At 43.2% G+C, this 23,261-nt stretch overlaps 1 protein-coding gene across 1 annotated transcript in view; it reads left to right on the forward strand.

The window, feature by feature from the left end:
- KIF26B (kinesin family member 26B) overlaps positions 1-23,261 on the forward strand; it is a 567,584-nt gene that overhangs the window by 377,471 nt on the left and 166,852 nt on the right. Inside the window, exon 5 of the mRNA XM_003410922.4 lies at positions 6,788-6,971. Within this exon, the coding sequence (XP_003410970.1) occupies positions 6,788-6,971 (184 nt within the window). The remainder of the gene's footprint in view (positions 1-6,787; positions 6,972-23,261) is intronic.

Genomic DNA, 23,261 nt, shown 5'->3' on the forward strand with positions numbered 1-23,261 from the left:
TTTCTGTACTTAACCTTCTCCTATCTGTGTCATTGAAGTGCTACATAAAAAGAGCCGACTTTCAAGAATTGGAATATATAAAATAGAGATCAAGCAGCTGATTACAATGATGTCAAAATTAAAAGAAAATGTCATTATGGGACCCATGGCTATAGATTGTGACTCCTATTAATTTTAGCATTCTGAGACTTTCCTAATGTATTTGTTTTATCTATATATTTTAAGGAGAAAATAATTTTAAGCTGTATTCTCAAGATAATTCCTTTGTTAGTATTTTTCTGCATAGAAACCAAAAGAAGCTTCTCTAAATGGAATAGAGATTCCAGGAATCATTGCAGACTCTTCACACTAGGAGGGAGCTTGGAAATCATCTGGCTTTTATAATGCATGCCTTCCTCTCTCTAATATTCTCTATAAGGGCCTTCCAGCCACTATTTGAGTACTTCCAGTGGCAGCAAGATCACTGTTTTATGAAGCAGACTCCATCATGAATGTGTTACTCCAACTTTTAGAAAAATATCTGTTATAAAGGTACAACACACCTTTAAATTTCCCCTACTTGTTTTGCTGCTTGTGTTTATACAAGTCTAATCTTTATTCAGAGACAATAGGATGCAATGTAGGACGCACAGACTTAGTTTCAGTCTTAGCTTCACTACTTATTGTCCTTTTCCTGCAAAGTGCCTTTTATTAAGCGCTTCCTGTGTGCTAGACATTGTACTAAACCCTTTATGTGTCTATTTCACAAAAAGTCTACTAAATAAGTACCATTTTTGTTGTATTTTACTATTCAGAAACTGAAGCTTGATAATAATAATGAGTGGCGCAAATGGTTAACACACTTGACTACTAACTGAAAAGTTGAAGGTAAAACTCTACCAAGAGATGCCTCAGAAGAAAGGCCTGGCAGTCTGCTTTCGAAAAATCAGATATTGAAAACCCTATGGGGCACAGTCTTATGCTGACGCACTTGGAGTTGCCATGAGTTGGAATTGACTCAACAGCAACTTGTTGGTTGGTTGCATTGCTGAGTGCCAGCTACGTGCCATGCACTGTGCTAAGCCCTTTCTATACACATTCTCAGAAGTTAAGTAACTTGCCGAAGATTACCTACCTCGTATCTGCAGAAGCCGTATGTTCAAACTCAGGTCAGATACTGAAAGGCCTCTGGATTTGACCTCCTTAAGCCTCCGTTCTTTGTCTCTGAGATGGGGGTAATGTGATCTTCCTCACAGGTTGTCTGAGATTCAGAAAGATGGCCTCTGAAAGCATCTAGCATGCTTGCTTGAAAAATACTTCCTTCCACCTACTACTTATTTTTTTAAAGACTCTTTTCCTTTCACTTTCTCCAGATACAAGTTCTGCAGGCCAAATATCCCTGTTCCTTCAGTCTGCATTCATTCATCCAACAAATATTTATTGGCATTTCTGCTAGAGGAGAAACAGATAATAAGCAATAAACATGATAACTAAGTAAACCATAAGCGTCATGCAAGGAGAGGAGGTAGGGCAAGCAGCATAAGGGAAATAGTCTGGGTGGCATTCTCTTTACTGTGTATATACCCCAAATGTGTAACCCCAAAAATGACTCCAACACTTAATGACTTAATGCAAAAAACAATTGTATATTATCTCTCATGGATTCTGAGGGTCAGGAATTTGGACAAAATATAGTGGGGATGGCTTGTCTCTGCTCTGTGATGCCTGTAGCTCCAGAAGACTTGAAGGATGGCAGCTAGAATCATCTAAAGGCTCATTTACTCACATGTTTGGCAGTTGATGCTGGTTATTGACTGGGGTCTTTACAACATGGAGGCTGGGCTCAAAGGGTGAGTGTCCCTAGAGAGAGAGCCAGGTAGAAGCCATATTGCTTTTTATGACCTAAGCTTGCAAGTTGTGCATCACTTCCACCATATTCTGTTAGTCAAGGCAATTTCCAAGTTCCCCTGAGGTTCAAGAAGAAGGAACATATCCCCCACCTCTCAGCGGAAGAGTGTCAGTGTCATCTTGTAAGAAGAGCATGTGGGATAGGATACATATTAACGCAGCTATCTTTGGAAAATATAGTCTTCCATGATGGGCAAGGTAGGTTCATTGACATTTTAGCAAAGATTTAAAGGAGGTGAAGGAATGAGTCGTAACCCCATCTTTCTGGGGCAGAGCATTCCAGGCTGAGACAAGAGCTTGTGCAAAGGCCCTGAGGTGGGAATATACCAGGAATATCTGGAGGCTGGTATGGCTGGAGTAGAATGACAAAGGAAGGGGATAGTAAGAAAAGAGGTCTGAGAGATCTGAGGGATCAGGTCATATAAGGCCTTAAAGGCCATTATAAGAACTTTGGCTTTTACTATGAGTGGGATGGGGAGGCAAATGGAAGGTCTTGAGCAGAAATAGATTTTAAAATAATTACTCTGGCTCTTTTGTACAGAACAGTCTGTAGAGAGGTGGTAGGTGGCAAAGCAAAAAAGAGACGAGTTAGGAGACTGTGGCAAGAGAAGATAAGATAGTGGCTCAGACTAAGATGGTAGTGGTACAGGTGGTGAAAGGTGGTTAGGTTCTAGATCTGTTTTGAAGGTAGAGGAAACAAGATTTCCTGATGGGTTGGATGTGTGGTGTGGGAAAAATAGGACTCAAAGATGCCTGAGCCATTAGAAAGATGGAATTGCCATTTTCTCAAATAGGGAAGGCTGAGGGTATAACAGAAAACCTGGTGGCGTAGTGGTTAAGTGCTACGGCTGCTTACCAAAGGGTCAGCAGTTTGAATCCACCAGGCACTCCTTGGAAACTCTATGAGGCAGTTCTAGTCTGTCTATAGGGTCACTATTAGTCAGAATCGACTCGATGGCACTGGGTTTGGTTTTTGGTTTGGAGGGCATAACAGCTTTGTGGGAAAAGATGAGTAACTCAGTTTTGGAGGTGGCAAGTTTAAGATGCCTATTTGATGCCCATTTTGAATTATTGAAGAGGTAGTTGGATAAATAAATATGGCATTCCAGGGAGGGGTCTAAGCTAGAAATAAAGATCTAGGAGCCGTAGGTTAAGGATGCTACTTAAATTGTGATACTGGAAGACAGTGTTAAGGAATCAAGTATACATATAGAACATCAAGTTTCCTTTTTGGTCCCTTCTCTTCTCCTCAACCTCTTAACGACAGGGTACCCCAGAGCTCAGTCCTTGGTCCTTTTCACTTTTATATCTATACTATGCTTGGTCTCTGTTTATCCCCCTCTCTATATGTATACACTTTTGTGTATATGTATATACACACACACACATATATAATGTCAATATATGAGTGTGAATATATAGAATATGTATATTGAGCATATAAAAAAATTTTTTTATATATATACATACACTCTGTATATATACATACACACACACGTATATGTATTGAGCCCTGGTAGTGCAATGGTTCAAGCGCTTGGCTGCAAACCAAAAGGTTGGCAGTTGGAATCCACCAGCTGCTCTGTGGGAGAAAGGACCTGGTGATCTACTTCCATAAGGATTTCAGCCTAGGAAACCCAGTTGTGCAGTTTTACTCTGTCCTTTAGGGTCACTATGAGCTGGAATTGACTTGACAGCACACAACAATATAGATAGATGTGTGTGTGTGTGTGTATCTATCTATCTATCTATCTATATATATATACACAGATATATATAAAAAAATTTTATATATATATACACACACACACACACACAAGTGAAGAGGACCAAGGACTGAGCCCTGGGGTTGGGGAGAAGAGCAGGAACCAGCAAAAGAAACTGGTGGAAAAGAAAGTATATCAAGAAGGAAGGATATACTCAGTGGTTCTGATAGGTCAAGTGAGATGGGGACTGAGAACCACTCAGTTTATTGGAAGTCATTATTAGCCTTGACAAGAGCTGTTTCAATGGAGCAGTGGGACCAAAGTCTGCTGGGAGTATCCCTATGGAGAACAAAAGAGAGGAATTGGAGAAAGTGAGTATAGACAACACTTCCCATGAGTTTTGCTGTAAAGATGAGCAAGGAAATAGAAATAGTAGCTGGCTAGGGAAGTAGAATCAAGAGAAGGATTTTTTTTTTTAAGATGAGAGGAATACCAACATGTCTGTATGCTGTTGGGAATGACCAGTATAGAGTGAAAATGTGGTATTGTGGGAGAGAGAGGGGAGCAAGTTGCTGGAGTGATGTCCTTGGGTATGTCCTTCATATGCTTTAATTTCAAGGACTCTAGCTTTCTTCATCTGCTCAGTATGTGTGTGCGTATGCGGGTGCAGGTGGCAGAGATAGGTAAAATGAAAAGGAGAAAGTCAACAGGCCACTACCTCTTCTGAGCTCCCTTTCAACACCACCCTCTTCTCCTCTTGTTCTCCCCATTTTGGACTGGGAACTCCAACTTATAGGAGAGTGGAAGCCTCAGTGGTTGCCTAGTCCTTTTTCTGCTGCACAGAAGGATCCTAAATGTTAACGGATAAACACCTTCCAGTTATTAGCAGATCACCTTCTTCCCCTCCTTTCTAACTCTCTAAGACATAGGTGCCTGGCTTAACAGCAGTGAGGGATCACTCAGCAGAAGGGCAAGTATCAGAAGAACTCAATGCTGTTGCCTTGTGCCACCACCTGACGCATAGCTCTGGGTGAGTCACTGTTCATTTAGGGAAAGAATCTCAAAGATTAATGAAAACTGCCAAGAGAGGCAATAGACTAGTAATTGAAGGGTCCCATTTCACCCTTAATTTTAGAAGGAAAGCTTCAGGAAGAATGGTAATGAAATTATGAAAAAATCTATATATTCCTCGTTTTTTCTTTTCACTCATTGACAAAAGGAAACATTTTGGAAATCTGCTTTTGGTGCCCTTGATCTTTCATCAGCCCACAATAGAGTGAGTAGAGAGTTCCTTAAGGGTTGGCACATGGTATTGGGACTTTTGCAGCATGTTTCCACCAAAATCTGTTGTTCCTCGTGTATTCCATCCTCTGTATTTCATGCTTGTGAAATAGATTTTCAGATTTATGGCCAAGAAAAATTAAGCTTTGAAATGGTAATGCGATTTGCTGTATTTGTGCAGTAGCAATTTTGTAGCTGGGGATTTGTCAACAGCATGATAATTACTGATATAAAATTAAAACCAAACACCGGTATTCCAGGTCATTAAGAGCAGCAGGGAGGAAGGTGGGAGCAAGGCTGATTTGCTTTCTGACCTGCCACTCTTGTAACCTGTTATGTAATTGACAAGAACATTGGATGGACTGTAAGGTTTTGTTCCATAGAATATAATTGTGGTGGTCTGTTTGTTTTAAGCAATAGCTCAGATGTTTTATAGCATTCATTAAGGAAACTGGAATTCTTAAAACAAGACTGTAGTGTGAAAACACCAATAATTAACCCAGAAATAAGTATGCTGTTGCTGTTAGTTGCCATCAAGTCAGCTCTGACTCACGGTGATCCCATGTATAACAGAACGAAACATTGCCCAGTCCTGCACCATCTTCAAGATCGTTGGGGTGGTCAAGTCCACTGTTGCAGCCACTGTGTCTTTTGAGTGCCTTCCAACCTACAAGGAGCTCATCTTCCAGCACTGTATTGGACCATATTCTGTTGTGAGCCATAGGGTTTTCATTAGCTGAATTTTTGAAAGTAGATTGCTAGGCCTTTCTTCCTAGTCTGTCTTAGTCTGGAAGCTCTGCTAAAACCTGTCCACCATGGGTGAACCTGCTGGTATTTGAAATACGGGTGGCATAGCTTCCAGCATCATAGCAACAGGGAAACCACCACAGCACAACAAGCTGATAGACGGGTGGTAGAGAAATAAGTATATTGTCTATGAAATATCTTTTATACTTATTCGCTATGAGGCCACACTTGTTCTCTCATCTTATTCCCTCTTGGAACATTCCCATTAAACCTTCTAATGGCAGACCTCAAACATAGGTCCTGGCTGTTTTTGTAAAAAGCCACTTTGACTCACACCATCTCTTGCCTTGTTTTCTACCTGTACTCTATGTTAGAGTTGTAGTATTTTAAACGTATAGGGCACTTGAGTGATGGACAATGTGATGTGAACATCCAATATTGTTCATGATGCTGGCCACCTCTACTCCCCCCCTTTCTCCATTCGCACCTCTCACTCCTGGCACTTGCCTGTGAATTGCATTTTGTATTTAAATACTGTCCTGCAGAAAAGCCTGCTTTCCCATGGGCTCAGCACTCTGCACCCTATTCGGTGTTGTGTTTCTAAAGCCAGTTTCATTTATATTCCCCGTATTGACCTGGGCTTGTGTTTTCCTTATACAGCTGTGTACATAACATGCCTTGATTGCTTGCCACATGGCTCTTCATCAGACTGGTGAGGATTTTACAAGGTGTTAGAATTTTTAAATAGCTCATAAGGCCTCTCACACTTGAGTTCATACCAGAGAAGTTATGGAGTGATTAACCTAATTGGTGTTGTTTATCCACAGAGATGACCAGCTGTATTCATGCTAAAGCTGAGTGTGTGTGGATAACTAACAAACATTGCTTTGTAAATGCTGATTGCAGAGCTGTGCATTTTTATGGCTTTTTTTTTTTTTCTGATTTTTTTTTTAAGCGATTGGGTCGCTCATTAAGTTCACTGTTGGAGGGAGAGGGGTTATTACAGAGCACACTGAAGGTAAGGAGAGAAAGTGCCACTAAGCTCTTAAGTAAAAGCTTTTAAGGGGGTTGGTTCTTTAGGAGAAAGAAAGTAAAGTAACCCCACCATATCCGATTATACAGTAATTTTCCCCTTATTGTCCCTTTTTCTTCATCTTTTCCTCCAGAGCTGCTCAGAAGTTAAACCTGTCTTCTAAAAAGAAGAAACATCGGCCTTCTACTTCCTCTGTGGCTGAGCTGCCTCTCTTTGCCACCAGCTTCAGTGGGATTCTGCAGCTCTCCCCTCCCCCTGCCCCACCCTGTCTGCTGAGAGCCGTCAACAAGGTGAAGGACACCCCAGGCCTGGGCAAGGTAGGCACATCTGCTGTTGCAACCACTACCTCAGAGTGTGGGGGATCCAGGGGAGAGAAGACAGTGAGGGGTCCAATTTGTGAAAGTAAGGTGACAGGATAAAAAGGAGGTAAGACAAAATTCAATTGAGAAAAAAAAAACTTGCTGTGGGGTAGCTTCCGACTCAGGGTGACCCCATGCGTTACAGAGTAGAACTGCTCCATAGTGTTTTCTTGGCTGTAATCTTGAACGGGAGCAGATCGCCAGGCCTTTCTCCCATGGTAGGTTCCAACTGCCAACTTTTAGGTTAGCAGTAGCGTGCCAACCATGCCACCCAGGAACCTCAGATTGCAAAATTTTCGTTGTTTGTTTATACCAGTACCGTTGAAGTCAAGTTGACTCTGATTCATGGCAACCTCACACATGTGAGAGTGGTTTTTTAATGGTTGGTTTGCAGAAGTAGGTCACCAAGCCTTTTTTCCACGGTGCCTCTGGGTGGGCTGGAACCTCCAACCTTTAGGTTAGCAGCCAAGTGCGTTAACCATTTGTTCCAAATTAAAACATTCAAGCTGTTGGAGATTAGATTTGATTTTGGTGGGAAAAATAGCTTTGCATTGCTTGACAGAGCTGTAGCTATTTGGAGAAAAGATGAAAGGACACAAAAGATAGAAGGCAGAGGCGGGAGACGGGGAAAAGACGCAGTACAGGAATAAGACATAAAGTTGCTTCCCAGTTTCCCCGTGACACTTTCACTGTTTTTCTTTCAAAGAATTCATAGTTTCTGTTTTTGAACCAGACCACTGATGGGATTTCTGAGGAGCGTTTTAAGCTGTGCCTTTCTGGCCAAGAAATGCAATTTTGAATTGTTACAAATACTTAGAGATGTAGGACCATTTATTACAAGATGTTGCTCAGCTCTGTTTGGAATACCTTTATTTTTAAATGCCATCCCTAAAGTCTTTCACTCTTCCAAGATAAACATCTGGGTGAAGTAACTTATGGTTAGGCTTCAATTGCTGAATAAGCTGGGACTTCTAAAAAGGTTTAGATAAAGAGGCGGCTGTTTTATTTCTTTAATTTTCATCAGAAGTTGGATGGTACATACAACCTTGCCGGTCCTTTTCCACCTTAACCTGAATCCGCTCTGAGCTTCGTTTTGAGAAGTTGTTAGTCCTGCTGAAGGGAGCAGCTACTAAAATATGTGGATTGAGATTTTATTTATGGAGATCACTGACAGCCTATCCCTTTGACCCAAAGATAAAGTCATACCCAGGTTTATGGTCTTCAGTGGCCTCAGTCTACCTCAGTAGTCCTTCCAGAGCCTATCCTCGCACCCTCTGCCCCCTTCCTGTGCTTCTCCCTCTTTCAGTTTATCCTGCCTCCTTCCGTGCTATCTTGCCCCAATTTCACCATCCCATTAGGAAGACATTAACTTGATGATGTTATTCTTTCTAAAAGTGTATAAATTTTAAAAGATTATATTGACTAGGGCAGTGCTCACACTGATGGAAAGCATCCAGTCCTGGAATTTTCCAAGGACTAACAACAGCAGAAAGGGGTTGGAGTAGGGGTTGGTTCTGTGTCTTAGTTATATAGTGCTGCTATAACAGAAGTACCACAAATGGATGGCTTTAACAAAGAGAAGTTTATTCTCTTGCAGTTTAGGGGGCTAGAAGTCCAAATTCAGGGTACCAGCTCTAGGGGAAGCCTTTCTGTTGCCCTTGGTTCTGGGAGAAGGTCCTTGTCATCAATTTTCCTGTACTCTAGAAGCTTCTCAGCACAGGGACCCCAGGTCCAGAGGATGTGTGCTCCTGGCTCTACTTTCTTGGTGGTATGAGATCCCACTGTCTCTCTGCTCACTTCTCTATTTTATGTCTCAAAAGAGATAGACTTAAAACACAACCTGTAGACTGAGTCCTGCCTTATTAACGTAACTGCCTCTAATCCTGCCTCATTAACATCATAGAGGTAGGATTTACAACACATAGGAAAATCACACAGGATGACAGAATGGTGGACAGTCACACAATACTAGGAATCATGGCCTAGCCAAGTTGACACATATTTTGGGGGGGGACACAATTCAATCCATGACATTCTGATTGTGATAAAGAATTTATTGCTGGTAGGGCCTGGAGGGTTGGTTGGTTCAATCGTTTCAAAGTGAGGGCAAATTTACATAACATTAAAGGACAAGTCCACGTTGTCTGTAAGTTGGACTTTGTAACTCGGGGAACTACTATACCTGCAGTACTTCTGTTTTGCTAAGACGGTTTGTAGCTTCAGTGTCAGAGCTGAACTGTTCTGGAGAGAGTGAACTTGAGCTGCTGTTGCCGGCTCCTTCTTCTCTCATGCTCCAAGTAACATTCGCCTTCTCTTCTGAATAAATGGGAACAGATATTTAAATGATATCATTTTGAAGAGGCACTAGGTTATTATCCAACCTGGTGTGCTCATATACCCCAGTGTGACCCTGTCCAGGAAATCTCAAATGAACCACATAAGAAACTGTCTATCTGCATCTGTAACACTGGCCCTGTCCGTGGTTTCTAAAAGGGTTGATGTGGATGCATCTTGTGGTGGGGCCATGGCCTGAGCCCCAAACCCAGGGCCTCTGGCTTTCCACCCCCATCCCTAACCCCCTCCCTGGACTTCTGAGAGAAGGGATCAGGGTGCCAAAGTCAGGGACCCAATCAGCAGAATGTTTGTTAACAGTCAGGAAGATGACTCGCACTTACACCAGCATAGTGCGGAAGGGTAAAGGCCTTCAGTTCAATATTGATGGATTTCATGACATACCGTATGTGTGTGCCTGTTTAAGGTGCCTTACAGTTAATAGGTATAATAGTTAATAAACTGTCGTTAGTTGCTGCTGAGTCATTTCTGACTTATGGTGACTCCACGTGTCAGAGTTGAACTGTTCCACTTTGTTTTCAAGGCTGTGACTTTTTGGAAGCAGAGTGCGGGCCTTTCTCCTGAGTTGCCTCTGAGTGAGTTTGAACTGCCAACCTTTAAGCTAGTAATCAAGCACTTAACTGTTTGTGCAACCCAGGGACTCCTATTAATGAACTAAATCTTTTGAATCAGACAATTAATGATAATAAAGATATTATCCCTCTCGCTCATTTGCAACCCAGTATGCTTTCTTAAGTGGAAGGGTGAAGTTAAGCAGCTGGGAATGGCAGGAAGTCCTGAGTTTCTCCATGGAACAGTGTCACGAATGGAGCCATCAACCTGTGTGTCACAGCAGGTGACAGAAGTGTGACTTCTGTGTGACCAGTGGCCACATGGCAGCTGATCCTCCTTTCTGTCCTGCTGGGTATCTGGAGGCAGTGGTGGAGCAAGTGACAGGTGGAAGGTGTGTGCCTTCTGGAAGGTGGTTGAACTCATCCACTTGTTACTTTGAAGCACATGCAGTGATTGAAACAAGAAGTCATTAAGCACACATCCCGTCCTGCCTCTTCCTGCCCAGGAGGGCCTGGTTCCAGAATACCGGAAGATTGGGACTCTCCATATAGGTGCCAAGCTGCCTGATCTGCAGCAGAGCCCCATTCTTCCCAGATTCCTGCTTTTTCTCTCCACTGATATCTCGCTGTAATTAGGACCTGCAGTTCCTTTTACCTGTATGGGAAAACTCCCATCAATTTACCTCGGTTGCATAATTCACATTTTAATATCTCAAAGAAATACAGTGGAGCTTAATATAGAACATAAATAATTGGCGCTGTATATAAATAGGAATATTTGAAAGAGACAAGCTTGATTGAATTGCCAAAAGCACTCAATTATTTAAACCTGAGCTGGGGCCTCCTGGAGTGGGGGTGGGGAGGAGGGAAGCTGGGACACATGAGGTGGCCCTGAGGGTGAAGCCTCATTACCCAGTCCAGGTGCCACCTCTCATGCTTGAACTATCCACGCACTTCCTCAGGAAGCCCGGAAGGTTTTCACTGATACAGGAGGGATCTTATGGGTGTATTTAGAGCATCCTCCACACTTAGTAAATGAGAAACTGAGGCCCAGTAAGAGTAAGAGATTTTCCATTGGTCCAGAGTCAGGGCCAGAGGTCAAGACCTTTCGGCCATTTTGTTTTTTTACTCTTTCACTGGATTGATACTAGATATACATGGCCCTCTAACATTGCGGGTCTTTACAACAATGGAATATTATTCAGTCATGAAGAGAAATGAAGTCCTGATACATGCTATAAAATGGATGAACCCTGAAAACATTATGCTGAGTGAAATAAGTCAGACACAAAAGGGCAAATATTATATGATCCTACTTAAATGAAATGTCTAGAATGTTGTCATTGGGTGCTGTCAAGTCGGTTCTGACTCATAGCAACCCCATGCACAACACAACGAAACATTGCCTGGTCCTGCGCCCTCCCTACAATCATTGCTATGCTTGAGCTCATTTTTGCAGCCACTGTGTCAATTCACCTCGTTGAGGGTCGTCTTCTTTTCTGCTGACCCTGTACTCTGCCAAGCATGATGTCCTTCTCCAGGGACTGATCCCCCTGACATGTCTGAAGTATGTAAGACGTAGTCTCGCCATCCTTGCTTCTAAGGAGCATTCTGGTTGCACTTCTTCCAAGACGGATTTGTTCGTTCTTTTGGCAGTCCATGGCATATTCAATATTCTTCTCCAACACCACAATTCGAAGGCATCAGTTCTTCTTCAGTCTTCTTTATTCATTGTCCAGCTTTCACATGCATATGATGTGATTGAAAATACCATGGCTTGGGTCTGGTGCACCTTAGTCTCAAGGTGACATCTTTGCTCGTCAACAGTTTAAAGAGGCCCTTTGCAGCAGATTTACCCAATGCAATGTGTCATTTGATTTCTTGACTTCTGCTTCCATGGCTGTTGATTGTGGATCCAAGTAAAATGAAATCCTTGACAACTTCAGTCTTTTCTCAGAACAGGCAAATATATAGAGAAATAAAATGGGTTAGTAGTTACCAGGGGTGAGAAGGAGGGGAAATGGGAGTATTACTTAGTGGGTGCTGAGTTTCTGTTTAGGGTGATGTAAAACTTTCGGACATGGATCGTGGTGATGGTAGTACAACATGATGAAAGTAATCAATTTCACTGAATTGTACACTTAAAAGATGTTAAAATGGCAAACTTTTTGTTCTATGTATTATTTTTACCTCAATTAAAAATATTGGGGGTGGAGAGAAGAGTGTAATAGGGCCATGGTGGTAGTAAAATAACATCTGGAACCAATTACCTTTATCCAGTGGAGAAGGACATGCTTCCCATTTTAGAGTCCCAGTTGGGAGAGAAAGAGTAATAGCAGCCAAGAGCAGACACATAGGGAGATCAGGGGCTCCCCATTTCACACCACCCCTCGTTTTCCCTTTCGCTGCACAGCAGTAAACGCCTCGGAGGGTCCTTGTTGGCCATTGAGCGTTTGTTGAGGCAAAAGCTTTTTGGAGCCTGTGGTGAGGAAGAGAGAGAGATGGAAGAAATTGAGCGAACTTCCAGTAGACTTGGAGCCGAAGCAGAGCACACACACACAGGAAACATCTCAAGATCCTCCATGCCTAGAGCAGTTGCAGGCACACAGCAGCTATTTACTGAGCATCTAGTATGTGTCAAGGAGTCCTGGTGATGCAGTGGTTACAAGCTTTGGCTGCTAACCAAAAGGTGGGCAGTTTGAATCCACCATCTGCTCCTTGGAAACCCTATGGGGCAGTTCTACTCTGCCCTATAGGGTTGTTATGAGTCGGAATTGACTATACAGCAATGGGTTTGTTTTCTGTTTTTTTTTCTGATTTATTATGTGTCAAACGCTGCTGGGCATTAGGTTTGCAATGATAGACGAGGCAGAAGGGCTCCCTTATAGCACTAGTAATCTAGTGCATTATTCCAAAGCTTTTTATTAATCAGTCTTAGAAATCTCACCAATGTGGACTAACCTGAGGGACAATCTGATTTAAGAAAAAGTCAGAATTACAGACTTAAGAAATTTTAACTTTCATGTTGTATAAAGTATTCTACTAAGAGGTCTTGTAGAGACACCCTTAATGGATAGATAAAGATGATTTGTGATTAATGGATCAAAGCAGCTTAGTTTATATTCCATTGATTTGGCTTATGTGTAAATGATACCTCTAATCTGTTTGAAAAGGGCTCCTTCTCCTAAATCAGTAAATGATCTTCATGAAATTTGTTTGCACAATGAATTAACATCATGTTTAAGGTTCATTTGTTAGTGCGTTACAGTTCAATGTCAGAGATCTTTGTCTTGGATTACAAGCTTCTAGAGCAAAGCATGTTATGTTTAGCTCACTGAGTACATGGGTCTGCAACCACAGCAGGAGTGGGTAACGCTTTCAGAGGTGAGCACGATGATGGCAATAGTCGCAATGCTGGTGAGTCCACATCTAGGTTGAATCTCCTCTTTGCAGAAGAGTACTTGAAGGAAAATACATGAAGCATGAAGGGAAAGGAAGGGTTTCCTTCCTAAGGATGCCTCCAAAACATGGCAGTGATCAGCATCCAGCCTATTTCCCCAGATGTTTTTTGAGAATGTAAGAATACTTTCATCAGTGCATGTTAGCAGCAAGAAAATAGACTGTGTAGAATTTGGAAGCATCATAATGGATAGAGCAAACAGGAAGAGGAATTGTGGAAAATTAAGTTAGGTACAGGTTAAGGAGGCTTGTCACGCTTTATTCATCCAGCAAATGCAGTGAAAGCTGGAACTCACCAGGACTGCCTTGTTTTTCTGGGTCCTGCAAGTTTTCCGCCTTTGACAGGGTACAGTCTTAAACACTTTTCTATCGCTCGTTTTAGTGGAAAATATTTGAGTTTTCCTTCTCTGACAGGTTTTCACCTTCCATGGGTTCTGGCTTTCACAGGTTTTACTGTGTCTATAAAGACCTGTTGTGTTCCAGGTAGGTGCCGCTCTAGGGGACAGTACCTAGGAGTTGGTTGGCCACATCCCTGCGTAGGAAGTGGAGGGTTTATCCTGGTCTCCCTAAACGCTAAGCTCCCATGAAAGTGCTTGACTGGCGTTCAGCCTCAGCAGCTGCCCCGGTGCTATAAATGCTGCGCCCTTCTCGTTGGGGTCCCCACTTGGCCTAATCTGAAGGGCCGTGTGGTATCTGTTACAGTGTATCCATGTAATAGCCACCATGCTGATCCACCTGTGGTTTTCTGAAACGCTTAATTTTCTCTTCTGTGGGCAGTGTAGCCCGAGGTTGGTGATTTGGTGGAGTCTTCAGAGTTGTAATGTAGAAGTAGATTCACTTGTCTGGCCAGATGAACTTTCCCTCTGACATGCAATGGAGCCGTTATCCTCTGTTCTCCTGAGCCCTCAGCTTTAATTCTTCTGTCTCTTATTCAGCATATTTGACCTCTATTAAAACTTATATTAAATAATTATACACCCATGCGTACATGCATGCACACACGTTACTAGGCTCATATAACACTCACCAGATCCTGTATTGTCCAGGTTGATTTTAAAAACTTCCCCTCATTTGATGTGTAAACCGATAGAATAGAAAAATTAAAAGAACCAGGTGTGCTTTTTGGTAGAAAATTTTTTCCTTTACAGATTTATTGGGTAGAAATTTTTTAGGGTGAGAATCATTCAATTACTAAAACTTTGTTACACTGTATGGAAGAGAAGGAACCCTGGTGGCACAGTGGTTGAGAGCTTGGCTGCTAATTAAAAGGTCAGCAGTTGGAATCCACCAGCCGCTCCTTGGAAACCCTATGGTGCAGTTCTACTCTGTCCTATAAAGGATTGCTGTAAGTCGGACATTGACTTGACGGTAATGGCGTGTGGAAGAGAAGGACAAGATTCCTGGTCAATTGAAATTCTGATTACAAAAAGAGGGAAAAATAAAAGAAATATTAAAGGAGAACGAATACAGCCATTCTTCACTTATTCAGTGAGTAGAAATGCTTAGTTACAGTTTTCCCTTGTTCAGGAAGTAATGCCAGGTTATGTGGAGGAAAAAGGCCGTGCCTTCCAGCCCAACAAGGTGCAGATTATTTGAACAGTTGTGCAAATTGTCCAGTTCCTTATATCATTCCTGCTTTTCCTCATCCTGGAGCTTTATCAAAGAGAAGAAGATTTGAGTCAGCCCGTACAAGGCAATTCAGGTATATAGGAGAGAAAGAACTCAAATGTGATGAAAACCTCTGACTGGTGCTACTCACTGACCATTCATTCACTAGCCAGCCTTCAACACTGCACATGGGAACAGTGATTTCTGTCTCGGGCTACTGTTGCGGGGGAAGAAGGAAGCTAAATAATACATGCACATTCATCATTATGGCTAGCCTGATAGCTTTGCAAATTAAATTGTTAGCTCTTCTGGGAAATAAACTCATGTCACCTTCCACTCCCCATTTAGAGTCGTTCTCTTTTCTGCTCGGTTGGTTTTGGTTGAGTCTGCTAAGCACGTATAGTTAGAAATTTTCTCCCTTTCCTTCTTTTTGACCCTCTCCACCAACTCGTATCAAAAGGAGAAAGGAGACTTGGGGAAAGTGTTCTGACTCATTAATCTTCTAGGCTTCTCTTTTCCTGTGGGTTCGCAGATTCCCACAGCACTGTCCTCTTAGCGTGAGGCAACCTCTGGGCTGCATATGCGCAGTCAGCTCTGCATGGCCCAGAAACCCAGGACTCAGGCAATGCAGAAACCAGGGTGGAACCTTCCCTCTATAGGAAGGACAGCGCTGCTTCTGGGGTGAAATCGAATGACTTAAGTCATTGGAACTTTTTTCTACACCGCCACCCCTCCCCACTTCCTACCACACACCATTGAACTTAGCAGTCTTATTCTTGCAACCAAGTCTTTAGACGGTGCAAAGTGCAATCAATTAGCACGCTTGCTGCTAGCAGAAAGGTTGAGTCCACCTACAGGCATCTTTGAAAAAAGTATAAAACACTCCTTAAAGATCCCAGCCATTGAAAACCCTATGGAGCACAGTTCTACTGTGACACATATGGGGTTTCTATGAGTGGGAATGAACTCCACAGCCACTGGTTTTTTATTCTTGCAAAGGAAAGGGAACTATTAGGAGGAGGGTCTCTACAAAAGGCCACTGGATGGAAAGTCACCATGAAGACATGCAAAGTGCATGTCACTTTTGTCCTTCATTATTGGTGTGACTGCATTTAATTCTGCTGATCAAACTGTCTGAATACCATTTTCTGTTGTCCTCATTATCAGATGGGCAACTAGAAGGGTGGGCAGCACATTCCAGTTTAATTAGGTCAGATTTTTGATAGGGTGGCACATTACTGCATATAAAATACGCATTTTCTGGCTTTCTTTGCCTGAGATAGCTGCAAGCAACAAACTGGATGAAAGGACTCCAGGCTGAAGAGGGAGGAATGGTTTAGTCCTGCAGCCCAGAGTTACCCAGCTTCTATCCCAGATGCATTATAGTAACTTGCAGGGCACAGGGAGAAGAACATTTTTTGTCTGTTTTCTTCATGGAGATTGTACATTTGCTAGTTCTCTTCCCTGCCTGCTTCAGCTGAGGAGCTGGGATCTTCTGAAAACCTTCTGGGTTAAGCTTCAGGGACATGAAGCCCTCCAGACACTGACATCTATAGATATAAACCAGTAGCCATGGAGTCAGCTCCAACTCATGGTGACCCAATGTGTGTCAGGGTAGAACTGTGTTCCAGGCCTTTCTTACGAGGAGCCTCTGGGTGAACTCGAACCCCCAACATTCTGGTTAGTAGCCAATCATGTTAACCATTTGTACCACCCAGGGACTCCTATCTATAGATACACTCCGTAAGAAGTCTCTGTGGGCAAGCTAGAATTCAGTTACTTACATTCCTAGTGAAAGGGCCTTTTCAGTTTCCCTCAACAGGTTGTAAACTTCTTGGGAGAAGGATTCACGTTCTTTTCATCTTTGTACCCCTTCAGTGCCAGCTTACATAGAGGGTACTCAGTGAATATTGTTGGTTATAGTATTTTTAAATAATTCTATTAGTCCTTGTGAAGTTCCGATTAGGCATTGAGCCATGTGTAGGGTCCATCCTGAAAGAGGCAGCTGGGGTAAATGAGGCAGGATTGGTCTTCACCCCCCTTACTCCTTCTCAGCACCAGCGTGGGCCTGGGAGACTGAAGCACCATCAGGGAGAGGACGAAGCCTCCTGCTGGCACGAGGACAAATGCTAACGCTGTCCACATTCCTCCTAAGGAATTTTCTTAAAGATGAACTTGCCCAATCCCTCATTTTTGATATGAGGAAACTGAGGCCCAGCAAGATGAAGTAACTTGCCAACCTATTTATGTGGGAGAAGACAGAAGTTTAACATTTTGAGCATTAGAGATGAACAGTCATGAAGATTTAAAGGCAGATTTTGAATAAGAGATTCTTAATCTTTTTCCCTCCCTTTTGTGACTTTTATCTCAATCCTACCAACTCTATTTTTTGGGTATTAAATGGAGACAGTAGAAACATACTATATATGCGTGCATGCATGCGTGTGTGTGTGTTTACACGTACAAGGAGGAAGAAAGTGATTTTTAGAGAGAGTCTTTTTAAAGGCTAGAAATCTTTACCGTAGTTGGAGGTTGGGCTTGGAGCCTCTTGTAATAACTGTGTGTCCCTGAGTGGTGCAGTTAACATACTCAGCTGCTTACTGAAAGGTCGGAGGTTCCGGTCTACCAAGAGGTGCATCACAAGAAAGGCCTGGCGATCTGAGAAATCAGCCCTTGCAAACCCTATGCAGCACAGTTCTGCTCTGACCCACACGGGGTTGCCAGGAGCAGGAATCAATTTGGCGGTAACTTTTTTTTTTTTTTTAGAACACCTGTAATCCCTAACTGGCATCCTGATTTATGGAATGCGAATGTAAGATAAAATTAGGGAATTCTTTCTGGAGTAATGCCACTTTTTCAATTAAACAAAGGGCAGTAAGATTGATTAGAATGCCAGAATAGGGCTTTTGATCATTCTTTGTCCAAAAATCACATTTTAGTCAAGCTTAGCGTAATTAGACAATTACTGATACCAAGAGAATGGGATTAGTAGGTATATTTAAAGGTAACATTTCTAGTATCTTATCTTTCTGTGTCTTTCTCTTGCTAATAGCTGAAAGGAAAGTTAATCATGATTTGCTATAATTATCTCATTAAAATGGGATTGATAGCAACGTTCTATTAAAAAAGGGGGGGGGAGTCCAAACTGCTTAGTTAATTGGAGATTTTCTTTGTACTTCAGAGTAGGAAACTGAATGATTTGCATCACATAGAAAACGTTTGAATCCCTTTCTAAGACTTCATTGAATTAAATGTATCATGATGGGGGAGAGGGATATCTTTCTGATCTATTCCTAAAAGCAAAACATATTTTTCTTTAAGTGCTCGATGGTTTCTAAAATAAAACTCTTCTGGCCACTCAGAATTACAACATGAGAGCCTCTGCGTTCGCTCATACTGCTTTACGGGTCCCTCTCAGCTCTGCTCTGCTGTGCTGACCTCTGCGTTCCAGCACTGCGTTTGAGTATTTGACTTTGCAGTAAAACAATGAGTATATGACTTTGTAGTAAAACAACTACAAATAGAATGATGATAGTCGTATGTAGTGCTAGGGACAGGACACCTCCTACGTTTCTATTTGTTTTCTGGGTCTGCCTCTGTGTCCCATTGCCGCAGCCAACTACTCACGTAGAAAGTTTGTCTCCTGGTTCCTCAGCTGAGGTCTCTCCGCCACCAACAGTGAATAAATCTAGAGGATGCACTAAACATTAGTGGAGCATTGGTGGTGTGAACAGTTAAGCGCTCAGCTGCTAACTGAAAGGTTAGCCGTTTGAATCCACCCAGCTGCACCTTGGAAGAAAGGCCTGGCAATCTGCTCCCAAAAGATGAAAACTCTGTGGAGCACAATTCTGCTCTAAAATACATGGTGACAGAATTGACCCCACAGTAGCTGGTTCTGGTACCACCATAGCTAACTAGAAGTTTTTTTCTTTCTGAAACCAGTGATGGTAAGATAGTCTCTGTTTGCCATGCCAGCATCTCAGGTTTGTAAGTTCAGTTGTCTTCTTTGGGAGTGTCAGATGACAACAGGATGCTGTGGGAAGGAGCTCTCTTGCCCTCCCCCTTCCAGATGCTTCCAGGAGCCTGGCTGAACCACCAGGGGCCCTGCAACAAATGCTCAGCTACCCCACAGAGTAGCACTACCTGTACTGCTCTTAAAAGCTTTTCTGTTCCCTGAAAGCCCACAGGGCCCTTCTGTTAGGCTGGAGCAGCTCAGGCCAGCTATGGCCACGCAGTGAGTTTAGTTCACATCGCTGATGGTGGAGCTGCCGTGGACCAGACATAGCCCCAGAAAAGGGCCGTGTGTGCATGGGGTGTGTGGCGAGATTGGGATTGGACAGTGTGGGGTCAGTTTGTAAACTCTTGATACTCCCATGATGATTGTCATTAAATAAGTTGCTTCCAGGCTCTTTCTCTTGGAGCCTTACACCAGTTGCTGTTGAGTCGACTCCAACTCATGGTGACTCCATGTGGGTCAGAGTAGAACTGCGCTCACAGGGTTCTCTTTGCTGATTTTTTGGACGTAGATCACTGGGCCTTTCTTCTGAGGTACCTGTGAGTGGACTTGAACCTCCAACCTTTCTGTTTCCAGCTGAGCACATTTGCACCATCCTGGGTCTCTCTCCGAGCCTCGTTGTTGTTGTTAGGTGCTGTTGAGTCCATTTTCTACTCATAGCAACCGCATGTGGTGGAGGAGAACTGGCCCCATAGGGTTTTCTAAGCTGTAATCTTTACGGCAGCAGGTCACCAGGTCATTCTCCAGTGGATTGGCTGGGTGGGTTTGAACCACTAACTTCTGGTTAGCATCCAAGCCCTTAACCATTGCTCTACGCTCTGTGCAATCTTTCATATTTTTACATGAAAAAGGAGCCTTTTTTTTTTTTGACCACTTGACCCCACCTTGAGTTTGGGAAGGAGGACAGAGGGCCTCTTTGGAATGCCTTATCCAGATGGATGAGCTCTGGGACAGATTCAGTTTTATCCTGTAGTTGATCTGTTCCTTGTTTTAAATATTTTGAGAACATACTTCACCATGTTTGCACCAGAAGGTTTTCAATGAAGAGTAAAGTTTTAAAAATCCAGTCAGTAAAATACTTCTTTGTGTTTTTGTATAAATCAGCAGGAAGGCAATCATAGGAAATGGGAGGAACAGAGAGCAGAGTTTGTCTGTCTGCCCTCTCCCACCTCAGCCCCTAGTCCATAAAAAGGGAAAAAACATTGCACTCTATGGGAGCCTCAAAGGTGCTGGGGGACTAACAAAACACCATTCACACTTTCACCCCCTGCACATCCCTGCAGTCAAGCTGTTTGCTCTGGTTACAAGTGCAGGTGGTGACAGTGTTGTTGTAAACGGTGGCAGAAAGCGCTTTGCCCAGAAGGCTTACTCTGGTTTAGAGGTTCTCAGTGCATCTCTGCTCCAACTTTACTTGGCTGATTTCTGCCCATCCTGTATATATCCACAGAAAAGCCACTTGTTCTATGACGCTTTCCCTCCCAAACCCCTCACCAAGGTGGTTGTTGTTGTTAGGTACCATTGAGTCAGCTCCTGACTCATGGTGACCCCATGCACAACAGAACAAAACTCTGCCTGGTCCTGTACCATCCCCATGGTAGGTTTCAGATCTGACCATTGTAATCCATAGGGTTTTCATTGGCTGATTTTCAGAAGTAAATTGCCAGGCCTTTCTTCCTAGTCTTAGTCTGAAAGCTCAGTCGAAACCTGTTCAGCATCATAGCAACACACAAGCCTCCACTGACAGGTGGGTGGTGGCTGTGCATGAGGTTTATTGGCAGGTCTCCTGCACAGAAGGTGAGAATTCTACCACTGAATCATCACTGCCCTCCCCCAGGTTAGGTACCCCATTATGTGCTTTGATAAGCACCCTAAGCTCCTCTTTGTTGCATTCGTCACCCTTTAGATGACTGACTTACATAATTCCATGTTTAATGGATCTGTTTGTTGGCTGCAGGCTCCATGAGACAGGGCCCTATCTGTCTTGTCTACTCTGCATCCAGACAACTACCCAGTGTCTGGTCATCATGGATGCTCAGTAGATACTAGTTGAATGACTGGATGGATGGGGTCCTGACCACACTCTCCATTCTGTTACAATATTCCTTCACAACTGTGTAAGGCATTATGGCTTACAAGCCCTTCCCCTTTTATCATCTCCCTGGATCCTTACTACAGCCCTAAGAGGTGGGCAGGGGAAGTGAGTGTGAGATTAGGCCCTGCTGATAGATGAGGACACTGAGACCAGAAAGGGCAGGTGAGTTCCCAGAGGTGATACAGCTCCTAATGGTGGACCTGGGTGAGACGCTGCATCTGTGTTCTAGTACAGAGTTTTTTCTTAATAATATAACGTATATTGGCCATTTTCTATGTGCCAGGCATTGTTCTGAGTGCTTCACATGTATTGACTGATTAAATCCTCTTCAACCCAGGAGAAAGGTTCTCTTATATCCACCCACATTTTACAGCTGAGGATGCTGAACCACCGATCTGAGGAATCACATGCCTGTACATAGTGGCGCTGGGATATGAACCTGGGGGCTGGAACCTCTTCTCTGTGCACACATCCTGGTTTGCAGAAAAGGCACAGGAAGCAAACGTTCTGGGCTGGCAGGCTGCAGCTTCATTAGTCGGGGAGCTGAGGGTGAGGCTGAGCGGCCTTCCTCTGCTGCCAGTCGTCCTTCCACTCTCTTCCATAGCCTCACTATCTCAGGAAAGCCTCAGACCACTGAGATGGTTGTTACCATGACCGTGTTGTCTTATCCCTTGTATTAAAAAGCTGTAATGATGTGAATTGTCTTTTGTGGCTCTTGTCTCTTATCTCCAAGCATTAAACAAACCAGTGAAAGTAAATTAATATTTTAAATGATAAAAAAGTCCCCAAATGCCATGAGCAAAAAGCCCTACAGCCAAACCAAAAAACCAGACCCAGTGCCGTCGAGTCGATTCTGACTCATAGCGACTCTGTAGGACAGAGGTGAACTGCTCCATAGAGTTTCCAAGGAGCGCCTGGCAGATTCAAACTGCCGACACTTTGGTTTGCAGCCGTAGCACTTAACCACTACGCCACCAGCCCTACTACAGAGAAGTGAAAATTCAGGGCCAAACCTAGGGTGGGACTGGACTTCTGGAGCTGATGTGATATTTAATCCCCTCGTAGACTATATGGACTCGCCGTGTGGTCCAGTTCCCCTGTGAATTCTGTGGCTAGGACACCAGATCAGTGCCAGGACAAATGTTCGAATCGCAACCTTTGTTTCAAGAAATTTGCTGTATTTATGTGCAGACAGTGCTGGGAGAGGCAGGTTCCCCGAGCCCCTCATGTCTGCCCTCCGCGCTGCCCTCTGTCCTTATATTCCTTTCATCATGGACCGTTCCAGCTCCTCTGTCCAAACCCACCCTCTCTTCCAGATCCCCATCTTCTTCTACATGTCATTTCTGTCTCCAACCTGTCCGTGTTTCCTCTAATGTCTTATACCACATGTTATTCCTAGCACAGATTTTTCTCCTTTGCCATTTATTGCTTTATATTGCTCTGATTGTTTTATGGTATAATGTATCTCCTCCAGTGTTCTTTAGGCTGCTTGAGGATGAGGATCCTGGCTTAGAATGCTTTCGTATTCCAAAAACGCTTAGCGGTGTGCAAGGCAGCTAGAACTCTGAATCAGAATACATTAAAATATAGAGTATAACAGAGTCGTTATATGATTACCACCCCCTGCTTTTGTCTACTCCATGCCTCATTCATTTACCCATCATCCAGCCGTCCATCTGTCTCTCTGTCATAAAGCATATATTGTGTATCTGCTCTGCTCCCGTAAAGATTACAGCCTGGAAAACCCTATGGAGCCATTCTACTCTGTCCTGTAGGTTCTCTGTGAGTCAGAATCGACTCAACGGTACACAACAACAACATGTTCTAGTTACTTTGGGGGTACACAGATGTGTTAAAACATGGTCTCTGCCCTTAAGGAGCCCAGAAATTGCAGTAGAAAGAGTTCAAAATCATTCCTTAGGTAGACAAATCAAACTAAAAATACCTATTTTTATTATAGTTTCAGTTTATCATGGCAAGTAAGGCTGAAATTTGTGCAAGATAATTGGCTTCCTGGTGAGCTTTCTCCCTCCATCTCTTTACTGAGTACACTATAATATTCCTACAGTATTCATATCGCATTGTGATGACAACTGACAGTGCAGCAGTCAAGGAACGATATACTTTTGTTTCATTTTTTACACCCTGATGTGATACATGCAATTCCCCTG

Source organism: Loxodonta africana, chromosome 25 (assembly GCF_030014295.1).
Source record: "Loxodonta africana isolate mLoxAfr1 chromosome 25, mLoxAfr1.hap2, whole genome shotgun sequence".
Lineage (NCBI taxonomy): Eukaryota > Metazoa > Chordata > Mammalia > Proboscidea > Elephantidae > Loxodonta > Loxodonta africana.